This window comes from Helianthus annuus, chromosome 4 (genome assembly GCF_002127325.2).
Source record: "Helianthus annuus cultivar XRQ/B chromosome 4, HanXRQr2.0-SUNRISE, whole genome shotgun sequence".
In the NCBI taxonomy this organism is placed as follows: Eukaryota; Viridiplantae; Streptophyta; class Magnoliopsida; order Asterales; family Asteraceae; genus Helianthus; species Helianthus annuus.
The window spans coordinates 162,014,285-162,026,614 of record NC_035436.2 but is presented as its reverse complement, the minus strand read 5'-3'; the positions used below and the strand labels follow the sequence as shown (position 1 = coordinate 162,026,614).

General features: G+C 39.4%; 1 protein-coding gene across 1 annotated transcript; it reads left to right on the top strand.

The window, feature by feature from the left end:
• The first annotated feature begins 6,245 nt into the window (after nt 1-6,245).
• Nucleotides 6,246-11,017, top strand: LOC110937141 (transducin beta-like protein 3). Its single transcript, XM_022179550.2, has 13 exons — nt 6,246-6,464; nt 7,274-7,604; nt 7,696-7,887; nt 7,964-8,113; nt 8,223-8,422; nt 8,499-8,787; nt 8,882-9,016; nt 9,119-9,237; nt 9,323-9,726; nt 9,811-10,007; nt 10,083-10,213; nt 10,287-10,461; nt 10,552-11,017. Exons 2-13 carry the CDS (start codon nt 7,308-7,310, stop codon nt 10,858-10,860), a joined length of 2,598 nt encoding a protein of 865 aa, XP_022035242.1. The 5' UTR covers nt 6,246-6,464; nt 7,274-7,307; the 3' UTR covers nt 10,861-11,017.
• Nucleotides 11,018-12,330: the final 1,313 nt, after the last annotated feature.

The following is a 12,330-nucleotide window of genomic DNA, read 5'->3' as shown; positions in this document are numbered from 1 at the left end:
TTCATATCCTAGCCGATTAACATCATATCACAGCCGATTACTACGTGTTCGGTTCTAACTCTAAATCATGCACTCCAATCATATGAACATTATCAACAATCGTGTTCCATTCAAGCAAATCATCATCATGAGAGTGTACAAAACGTAAAATCATGGGAGCAACTAGTTACTTACTAACCGATTAAAGAAGGAACAAGACTTTGATCCGAATAAGGAAATCTTCGAGAGATATAAGGTGATGGCCGTTCGGTTCCAAAGCAAGCCGAGATGAAGAACTAGGGTTTCTTGTGTGTGAGAATGTTTTTGTAACAAAAATGAGAGAATGAACCCCAAGGATAGGTATTTACACGTTTAAGAAAAGTGGGCAGGACCCCCCCCCCAATGGGCCGCCCTTGGTTCGTGTACAAAGGTAAGGCCCGGATAGTTTGTGTGTTCGGGTGAGAGGGGTACATTTGGGCCGATTACATATGTGTATACATCCGAGTACAAATAAATCATAACATTCAATAATCATTTGCTTAGTCCATCAAGTAGCCGTTTAAGTTCACACAATCATATAAGGTTCGAATAATCACATAAGTTTCAAACGAGTTATACTAAGTTAGGTTCAAAATACGATTTGTCACATGGCGTTAGCAGCTGCCAACCCTAGAATCTGAACTTGCGCATTCCACCAGGTTAGCGTAATGCCTTCGAGAGTACCAGTAGCATACTTCACCCTGCGAGCCTCAGGGCATTCACACATCTCAAACACGGACTCGAGCTTTTCAAACCAATGGAGGAGTCCAACTGCTCCTTCAGTGCCACTGAAAGTGCTAGGACGACAGTCCATGAAAGTCTTGAAGGTGCATACATGTAGCTGAGCGTGTTGACCTATTGTGTATAAGAACAGGACAAGGTTTAACACAAGAATTGGTTTAGGAGTGTAGGATCTAAAGATCCTAGAGTGAGTTTGCGACTGCAGGGTATACCTCCTGCTTGTGCGGCTGCCAGTGCCGCAGCAACTTGTTCGTTAATCAGAGCCGTCAACTGGGCTTGAGTCATGTTAACGCGTCCACTCATGATCTTGATAACAACAGGGAAACATGAGTGAGATAGGTTCGCGAAAGTGCGATGACAGAAGAGAGTAAGCACGCATGCATTTCAAACAATAGTCGCTACGTTTATCTAAGCATACCATGAGCAAGTTCCATGTAACTAACAAGTAGGCAATAAAACATAAACCATATCACCTAGTATGTTGAGTCTTGCACGTGGAGCGAAGCGTCGTTGTGGATCGTTGAGCACTGTTCTGGTTATAGTCTGGTCTTAACAAAAACTTTTACCCCTTATTAAAACCAAGTTCGCTATAACCAATGGCTCTGATACCAATCTGTCACACCTCCAAAATCCACACGCGGAGTATCACCGCCTGGAGGCGTGACATGACCAGGATCAAGCCACCAATCATATTGAACAATAGTAAATGTAATTCAACCAAACAATATGAAAGGTGTTCCAAAACAAAAGTATAGTTCAATGTTTAGCGGAAGCATAAATGTAAAACCCAATATAAGTAATAAGTTTGAAATGTCATAAATGTTTAACATGGCATCCACGATCCATGTCCACAACGACCGCGCCCCCCAATGCAAGCTCCATGAGTACCTATTGACCTGCAAGGCATGTAACAACGAGTCAACAACAAAGTTGAGCGAGTTCATTGCGGGTTGTTTAGTTATAGTATTTGTTTCGTAATTCACATGTTCGTTTTGTAAACCATGTATCGTATTTATTTGTATCGCGGCCTTCCCGGCATGCTTGCGAAGATTAGTAGGGGTTTCCCATGTATTCTAGACTAGTTGTATTTGTATCGCGGCCCTCCAGGCATGTTTGCAAAGATTAGTATTCGTATCGCGGCCCTCCAGGCATGTGTGCGAAGACTAGTATTCATATCGCGGCCTTCCAGGCATGTGTGCGAAGATTAGCGGGGGCTTCCCATGTATTACTAGTCTAGTTGTATCTATAAGTGACCTTCCCCTAACGAGGTCAGTGGTACATATTCCAGTAACGATGTAAGTACCATTAATCATTCAATCCCATTCCCAACCCCAGGAATCCCATGCCTTGGTAAGAGTGTGAACTCACCTTGGTTTGCTCGGCAGATAAACAAAATGGTCACTTGAGTTATATGTGGTCAACCACGTCTTAACATGGTTACCATACAAAGTCAGGTCTATGCTCAAGTATTGCACATAAGCTAACAGGTTACGAACACGTATTGGTCATGGCAAACACGTAGAGCACGTTAACAGTCAAAATCACACATGATACCCACATTGTGCGACTCGGATGATTGGGCTGTTGAACTTATACGAGCCCAATCATCTTGTGCGATCCAATAATAGGCCCAAAGTCAACCGGCCCAACCTATTGTGCGATCAGCATAGCTTGTGCGATCCACAATGGGTTGTGCGATCTGATCCAAACCCGACCCAAAATAATAATACAAGCAGTCCAGCATGTAAACGGCCCAAACAATAAACATGAGTCTTGTGCGGTCCGGATGGTCTTGTGCGACTGACCAGTCCTTGTGCGATCCGGTTGGGTTGTGCGATTGGGTTTGGGCTTTAAGGCCCATCATCATAATAAGGTTCAACAGGTATGTGTGAGGCCCAAGACTTGTGTGATCGGTACGATCTTGTGCGATCCACAAGTCTTGTGCGATCATGCAAATCCTAGGTTGTACAATGTGCTTTGATGGTTGCACTCATCTTGTGCGACCACACTTGTGCGATCAGATCAGATCTTGTGTGATCTGATCTTGTGCGATTGGTAGCTTGTGTGATTAGGTAATTAACTTCCTAAAATCATGTAATCAGTTACTAATTCCAAATCAATTCGTTTGACCAAACTAACAGTTTCCATTCATACAATTCCTCAATCAAACCAAGAATTCATCATGTAATCCATGTAACCCTAATCATGTTCTAAACATAAACACAATCACAATCATTAACACGGCTCATGTTCTTGGTTACTAGCATGCATCCTATCAACACAACAATTATTCGAATATAGGCACATCACACCCGATTGACACATGTTCGGTTCGATTAACGTATCAACACCTTGTTTCATCAAATTAACATTCTAGTAAGTCGTTTGTACTAAATCTCATGAAGATCTAACATCAATTATTTCATTAGCAATAACCCTAACTACTATACGAGATTATAACAATCACAATATCAATTATCATGGAATCATAGCAATCTGAACATCTTGTACTATGCAAACGATAGTAAAACACTAACCGGTTGAAGTAGAATGAGGATGATCCGAATCCAAAAGCTTCGAGAAAGAAAGGGTGCTACTGCCGTCGAGTTAGAGAGAGAGAGCAAGAGAGATTTAGGGTTTGGTGTGTTGTGATTATGAGGAACTAATCCCTAAGATGGGATATGTTTTCGTGTAGATAGGGGTGGGCCGAACCCTTCCTTGGGCTGCCCATTCGGTTCGGATTCAAGTCATAGTGGGCCAAGAGGGATGTGTGGCCCGAGTGTGTTGTGCGATTGAGGTTAATGTTGTGCAATTCGTGTTACATTCACATGATACAAAAACACAATCATTCAATTAATCAACAAAGTTCACGTAATCACATACTGTTCAAACAAATTACATCGAAGCACACAAAGAGAGGTTCGAAATACGAGTTGTCACAGCTACGATCTTCTTTTTCAAGATTTCAACCGCTAAAAGGTAAGATCGAACATCCTTTATCGTTTTGGTTAAATAGTTTTGTTTGAGATTGTTTTGATTGGGCGGGTTTTGATTCGATTGCTGGGTTCTGTTTTTGAAAACGAAGAACTAAAGCGCCGCGCCGAGTCCAAAGCGGGGCGCTTTGGTTCATGTTTAATTTTTTTTCTTTTATTTATTTATTATTATTTATTGTTTGAATTGTTTAATAATATTATTTGTTTATTATCTTTTATTTAATATTATTTGTGTATTTGAATTGTTTAATAATATTATTTGTTTATTATCTTTTATTTAATATTATTTGTGTATTTGAATTGTTTAATAATATTATTTGTTTATTATCTTTTATTTAATATTATTTGTGTATTTGAATTGCTTAATAATATTATTTGTTTATTATCTTTTATTTAATATTATTTGTGTATTTGAATTGTTTAATAATATTATTTATATATTATCTTTTAAACGTGCAGGGATGGATTCCGATGACGAGATTGAGCATATGGAGGCTGAGGGAGAGGTGGGAGAGGAGGGAGAAGAGGTATGTCCGTACCTGCAGTTTGTGCAGGGGTCACGGGCGGCGAGGAGATGCGCTAGGTTGCGCACCATGGAAATTGGGGGGCATGTAGGGATAGACTGGGAGCTGCTGGAGACCGTGGGAGAGGCCGCGCGGACGCGTGATATAGTTGGACTAGATACTCCTTGGTCGCGCCTCTTTCAGATAGCGATGGAGGACTCGTACCGTGAGCTTACGGCCGAGTTTCTTTCTACGTTTACATACGCACCGCATCCGGCAGATTACGTGGAGGACCCGGATTTTCCAGTCCACGAGGTTACATTCCGTCTCGCCGGTCAGCAGTTTGAGATGAGTGTGCGGGAGTTTGCTGTCCATACAGGTTTGTACACAGAGCCCGAGCTTGATACTGATTTATATACGCAGGGGGTTAGGGCGATGGACAGGCAGACGCTTATTAGTTTCTGGAGGGCCATTTCTAGGGTTCCCTTTGGGAAATCCTCGCAAAAGGCCACCACTATTAGAGACCCCTTATACCGATACCTGCATCATATTATCGGGTCATCTATCGTGCCGCGGGGTACCAGCAGGGAGAAGGTCAACCTCAGTGACCTTTTCTTTCGATACTGCCTACTTCGCGGCCAGACCTGCGATCTAGCAGCCTGTCTGGCAGATTACTTTGCAGGTGCATACCACCGGTAGCTCCGCGGGAAGCTGCACGGTGGCTCATACATCACCGCCATTGCACGCTCGCTAAGGATCGTGCCCGAGAGTGATCCGGAGCTGTCCGCGCCGATCCCGTCAACTACGTTGGGCCGCGCGTCAGTATCTAGCATGCAGATCACCCGTACCTTTGATGTTGGTCTGAGGTTTAAGGGCCGTGACGGGCTGATTTGGCATGCAGAGGTGTCGCCGGAGGTCATCCCGATTGTTATTGAGGTGAGGCCTGGAGTGTTAGCCCCTCCTAATGTTCAGGAGGCCGCTCGGCAGGCTCAGCTACAGGCTCTGGGCCTCGATCAGCCTCAGGGCCAGCCTCAGGCTCAGGCTCAGGCTCAGCCTGTATTCGAGGATCCGACCCAGGAGGAGCATGTCGAGGAGATCCCGGTACCACTAGTTCAGCCAGCTCCTGAGCCGCCATAGTACCCGCAGCACGTTTACGCTGACCTGTCTCCGACAGCGCGTGAGGTGACTCGGGACTTCGACCGGCGCCTCAGACGTCAGGGCGCACTCATTGACTGGATGGTCGAGACGCTCGTTGCTCTACGAGAGCACGCTGGGTTGCCTCCACTTCCCCTCCCACCGTCCCCATCGCACGAGGATTAGTACCTTTGTTTGTTTAGTGTTTTGTTATGTATTATGTACTCAGTTGTACCTTTTTGTTTTGTATGTACAAACTGATATATATATATATATATATATATATATATATATATATATATTGCAGTTAATCTTCTATTTACATCACGTTGGTTTTGGATTGTTTACGTTTAATTCTTATGGCTTTCTGTACATTTTATTTAACGTTTTCGTTTAATTTAACAAAATAAACTAGGTTAACAGTTTATAAAGACGCACTTATATTATATACGTTCTATAAAAATAATGACGTAAAAAAACGTAATTATAAAACAACTATGAATTATATGTAATATTAATATTTTATAATAATAATAAAACTCAAATACAATTTTTTCCTACAAAAAACACTACCAAACTAACTCACATCTCACATATTTCCCAAAAAAAAAAAAAAACAACACAAACTCCACTGCAACACGCCATTTGTCTTTTTGCACACCCAAAACGCTGCGCTATGGCCACAGAGGGGCGTTTAGGGCTTGGTCAACAGACAAGGAGTCCTTGTAAGCCCTAAACGCCCCTATGTGACCATAGCGCGACGCTTTAGGCGTGCAAAAAGACAAATGACGTGCACGAATAAACCAGACCATTATAAATTAGACAGACAAAAGAGAATCTACTGTGAAATGCTCTAAAACCCTAGTCTCGCCCGTATCCTTCATATACAAAATCAATAAAAATAAGATCTCTTCTTCAAAACCCTAATTCCCTTCAACTCCACAGCCCCAGACGCCGGTTCCGGCTCCCTCACCCCCGTCGTCCGTCACCCCGCCGCCGTCCCCTGCTCCCATCTAATTGATTTAGGGTTGAAGAAAACGCAACTGCCTCTCTTCGTCTCTGGTAGTTCACTAAGGTAATTGCTTCTCCGCTTTCCTTCACCGTCTCTCCTGCTTATTTGATTGTTTCTTCTTCAGTTTGTTGATATATATCTTGTTTCATTCTCCGAATAATACGCATTTTGTTTAACGATTCATCACTAATCTTAACTAAGAATTTGGAACTAGTTTTTTTTACGGTTTTGCTATTATTAGTGTTTAACGAGAACAAGGTAATTGCTTTGAGTTCATTAGGTTATTATTATTATTGCTTTGGTTACTGTTACTGAGCTTCTTTCAATTGTGTTAGGGTAGTGTCATTTGTGTTATTAAACCTCTGTTAATTAACCGCGTAACGCGCCGTATCATTTGATGAATTTAGGCATGTTGTTTAACTTGCTTATAAACATGTAGTATTTGGGTTCAGTAATCGCGTTACGTCGTTCGTTTAATCCAATTCGACACTTTTGCCGTGTTCACATAGCTCAGGTGCTGATAGGTGTTAAGGGCTCGATTCAATGGTTAAGCTATATAAAAAATTGTGTTCTAATTTTTCAAGAGCTAACAAATGAATTTTGGCGGTAGTAAATCGTTTTCATACGTTAAGTAGTCAGAATTTTATATAGCTGTCCTTCACGGCCGCCTTTGGTAGGCCTTTAATCAGCAGTTAGGTTTAACGGTAGTAAATCATTTTCATATGGTTTTGCTATTAGGGTTAACGAACAAATGGTGAATGGTAATTGGTTTGGTTTGGTTTCACTAGGTTATTGTTTTAAGTTTTGATGTATTCGATTCGTTTGCTGAATGAAGTAATTGTTGCTTTGTATTCTAACTTGTTTATGTTCAGGGTTTATCGGTTTTAAGTCATTTACAGCGAAAGTATGGCTTCAGTTACTTTGAAAAAGAACTACCGCTGTGTTCAGTCCTTGCAACAGTTTTACTCAGGCGGACCGTACGCAGTTTCTTCAGATGGATCATTCATTGCTTGTGCCTGCAATGACACCATCACCATAGTTGATTCTTCAAATGCTTCCATTAAATCCACTATTGAAGGAGATTCGGAGTCTGTTACAGCTATTGCTCTTAGCCACGATGACAAATTCCTCTTTAGCGCCAGTCACAGCCGTCAAATTAGTATGTGGGATCTTTCTTCACTTAAATGCTTGCATTCTTGGAAGGTAATTAAGTTTATATTTTTATTTGCTGGTATCTAAATGAGCCCATTTTGTTGCTTTTAACATTTATTTATTTTTTTGTTGAGTTATGCAGGGTGGTCATCAGGGTCCAATAATGGCGATGACATGTCACGCTTACGGTGAAAGTGAATTGCTGGCAACTGCTGGAGCAGATGGCAAAGTAAATGTATGGGATGTTGAAGGGCATTTCTGTACACATTCCTTTAAGGGTCATAAAGGGGTTGTGACGAGTGTTATTTTTCATCCTGACCCAACTCGTTGGCTGGTACGGTTTCATGATTTACACTCATATGCTATCAGTAAACAGTGTACTGTGATTATAACATCGTTTTCACTTTTAGCTTTATTCTGGATCTGATGATACAACTGTACGCGTTTGGGATCTAATAAGCAAGAAATGTGTTGCAACCTTAGAAAGACATCGTTCATCTGTGACAACCGTTGCAATAACAGAAGATGGAGGGACCTTGTTGAGTGGTGGCAGAGATCAGGTATTTTTATTTCTTAATTACTAATTATTAGTTGATGTTTTATTTGTTTTTGCTTTAGTTTGCAAGTATTGTACGGTTAACCCTTCATCTAATGTATCGATAACTTTAGGTTGTAAACATGTGGAACCTTCATGACTACAGCTGCACAAAGAGTATACCTACCAATGAAGCAATTGAAGCCGTATGTGTTATTGGCACCACAACTTCTTTTGCTTTGTGTCTGCAGAGCAAGAAAACCGGGGACAAGTCAGCCGTTCAATTTCTCACTGTTGGCGAACATGGAATTGTACGAATATGGAATTCCCATGGGTAAGAACTTGTATTGAAGTAAATCAGTCATATCATGCACGGTGTTTTTATTTACAAGTTTCGATCTTGCAAGCAGTGCGGTCTGCTTATTTCAGCAAGCATCTTCAGATGTTACAGTAAGCAAAGACGACGAAGAGGAAGCTAAAAGAGGTTTCACATCAGCGGTGATGTTGCCATCTGGTCAAGGGTTGCTATGTGTCACTGCTGACCAAGAATTTCTTTTTTATTCTCCAATCGAATCGCAAGAAGGACGTTTTCAGTTGAATCTTAACAAAAGACTTGTAGGATACAATGAGGAGATAGTGGATATGAAGTTCGTGGGTGTTGAAGAACAGTTTCTTGCTGTCGCTACAAGTGTTGAACAGGCAATTCAGTAAACTGTTATTAGACGTTTGGTTATTTATATGAAATTTGAATTTTTTTCTTTATTTTTGTATTCTAATGTTTGCATTGTTGCAGGTGCGAGTGTATGATCTTGGCTCGATGTCATGTTCGTACGTTTTGGCAGGCCACACCGACATTGTATTATGTTTAGATACGTGTACAACAAGCTCTGGAAGAACATTAATTGTTACGGGGAGCAAAGATAACACTGTGAGCTCTCTTTTTCTTTATGTTTTTTGTGTACTTAATTGTTACTTTTATTTATTTAGTAATTTTTATCAAGTCACCGTCTAATTTCCTTTTACTTTACAGGTAAGATTATGGGATTCTGACAGTCGATGTTGCATCGGGGTTGGAAAAGGTCACATGGGCGGGATTGGAGCAGTTTCCTTTGCAAAGAAATTACATAATTTTTTTGTTAGTGGTAGCAGGTATAGCTTATTGAATTTGTTCATTTACAGTTTTTCTTATGGTGATTTTTTTTTAAATTATTAATGTATTTTTTTTATTGTTTAGTGATCTCACTCTGAAGTTATGGAGTTTAGATGACCTATCCGATGATGTGAACGATGCATTTACTTTGAAAACTAAAGCAGCCACTGCAGCCCATGATAAGGACATTAATGCTCTTGCTGTTGCACCGAATGACAGTCTTATTTGTAGTGGGTCCCAGGATCGTACCGCTCGTATCTGGAAACTTCCAGATTTAACACCTGGTGTTGTACTCAGAGGCCACAAAAGAGGAATCTGGTCTGTAGAGTTTTCACCAGTCGATCAGTGTGTAATAACTGCCTCTGGAGACAAGACTATAAAGATCTGGGCCATATCAGACGGTTCTTGTTTAAAAACATTTGAAGGTCACACATCCAGTGTTTTTAAAGTTCAATTTCTCACTCGCGGTGCTCAGTTTGTTTCTTGTGGTACGGAAAACATTTTATTTTCTTTCATGCAAACCTAAAGTGTAAACTTGTGACGACCCATAAATATTATTTCTTTTTATGTAGGTGCCGACGGTTTGCTAAAGCTCTGGACCGTTAAGACAAACGAATGTGTTGCAACTTATGATCAACACGAGGACAAGGTGTGGGCCCTTTCTGTGGGGAAGAAAACCGAAATGTTGGCGACAGGTGGCAGTGATGCTGTGATAAACCTTTGGCATGATTCTACTGCTGCAGATAAAGAGGATGCATTCCGGAAAGAGGTAACATATCTGGAAAGTTCGTCGTTATTCTTGCATTTTTCAAATTTTAATTCAACTTAAAAAAATAATCTGCAGGAGGAAAGTGTATTAAAAGGCCAAGAGCTGGAAAATGCTGTATTAGATGCCAATTACACCAAAGCAATACATCTTGCATTCGAGCTTCGTAGACCGCACAAACTGTTCGAGTTATTCGGTGCACTTTGCAGGTTAATAGTTCAATAATTTCTCACTTCCATACAATAAAATTTCTGTATTTTAAAAAAATCAAAAAATATGCAGGAGTGAAGATGCTAAAAATCAAGTGAAATCGGCTCTTGGTGTTCTTAGCACGGACGAATATCGTTTATTATTAGAGTATGTACGGGAATGGAACACGAAACCGAAGCTTTGCCACGTTGCCCAATTTGTGCTTTTTCAGGTTTTCAGTATCCTTTCACCAACAGAGATAGTTGAGGTACTATTTACCGTATAACCACTTCATTACAGAATGAATGACATGGTGTTTTTTTTACCTTTTTTAGCAAATTTTATATTTTTTATATAGATGAAAGGTGTTGGAGAGCTTCTAGAAGGACTGATACCGTATTCTCAGAGGCATTACAGCAGGATAGACAGATTGGAACGGAGCACGTTCCTGTTGGATTACACACTTAATGGGATGTCGATTGTTGAACCAGAAACAGAAACAGAACCAGAAACGGGTGTTGTAGATGACCCGAAGGACGAGTCTTTAATGGAGGTTGTGGGTCAAGGGCAAGAACCGGCTGGTGAAGAAGATGGTTTGAAGAAACGTTCTTCGAAGAAAAGGAAATCCCATAAATTGAATGGTGGAAATAAGAAAATTAAGGGATAGTTTCCCAGAAAATGAAATTTGATATTTTGTTGTTTTAACTTGGTGTTCTGGAATTTTGTTAGAGCTCCAGAAAGAAACGAAAATATATTTGAGTAGGTGTTGTGACATGTGGTTTCAGAAGGTAATTAGTTTTAATCTCTGGTTGTTTTGTGTTTTATTCACATTTGTTGAATAGGATACTATAAATTTACATTAAAAATTAGAACACAAGATATTTATAAAAAGAATTAACTGGGTTGATCATGTTCTTTAATTCCCACACAGTTAATTGCATATAAACATTTAACTTAATATATAGCTTACATGATGACAATATTTTATTTTTTCGTCAGTATGTAAGTTAATTGTAGGAGTTTGTTAAATCACTTGTAGCTTATATGCATGGTACCTTAAATCAATATATGATGAATTGTAGGAGTTGATATATGTTGCAAGTTGATCTAAAACGCGTATGAATTGAAGGATGAAGGGTCAAAGTGAACGATTGATTTAATTAGTTTTTAGGGGTAACTTTGTAGATTAGTAATCAAGTTTTAAAAGTGTTTCAATTAAGTCACTCAAGTTTTAAAAGTGTTCTAATTAAGTCACTCAAGTTTTAAAAGTGTTCCAATCAGGTCACTCAACATCCATTCTTCATTAAAATTAAGGGTTTTTTCATCAATTTCATAGGTAACCGTGGTGATGTGGATTTTTGTTTCTTTTTTCTCTTTTATTTGATGCTAACGCCGAGTGATGACGTGGATTGTAACTTGTTTTTTTTTAATTTTTAATGTATTTAAATGGTTTTTATTTTTAATAAATATAATTTCATATATTAAAATAATTCGACCCTAGCATCTTATGCTTCATTTTTTTCTTGACATGTGGAAAAAGGACATGGCTCGATTTGAATGTTAAGTTATCTATTTGGGACAAAAACGACATTAATGACCTAATTAGAACACTTTTAAAACTTGGTTACTATTCTGTGAAATATTCCCTAGTTTTTATTAAAGTTTGGTTTATTTTAGTTAATTGGTATTGTAATAGGTTTAGGAAATGCTTATTTGTCTTGGAGTGAAAGTTTAATAGGCTATAAATATGGATCTAAGTTATTGTTTTATTTGTCCCTTTTTTTGTAAGTTAGTATGTTCGTTTGATTGAATAGAAAGGTTCGCGGGTTTATCCTAAAATATCACGTGTTCATGTTTGATACGATTGTTTGAAGCGTCTAAGCCAACAATATAAGTTTGAGTGAGCACAAATTTTTGCTATGACCGTTTTTAGAAGAATCAGATCTAGTTAACCAATGCATTTTTATCAAACATTTGGTATACTCAATTTATTACACAAAATGCTTAGGTCTAAGAGCATTTTCAATAAGCCATTTTTAGGATGTTTTTCAAGTTTTTGTCACGTCATCTATTTATACTATTTGTGATGATTGATTTTAAAAGTTGTTTTAAAACATGTTAATATTAGTGGTGGGAC

Bases quoted from the DNA above. Each gene is read 5' to 3' on its own strand.
- LOC110937141 (XM_022179550.2), top strand. From the start codon at position 7,308: ATGGCTTCAGTTACTTTGAAAAAGAACTACCGCTGTGTTCAGTCCTTG. The intron at 8,114-8,222 runs GTATTTTTATTT...CGATAACTTTAG, and splicing joins TGAGTGGTGGCAGAGATCAG to GTTGTAAACATGTGGAACCT. The intron at 9,017-9,118 runs GTGAGCTCTCTT...TTTACTTTACAG, and splicing joins CGGGGAGCAAAGATAACACT to GTAAGATTATGGGATTCTGA.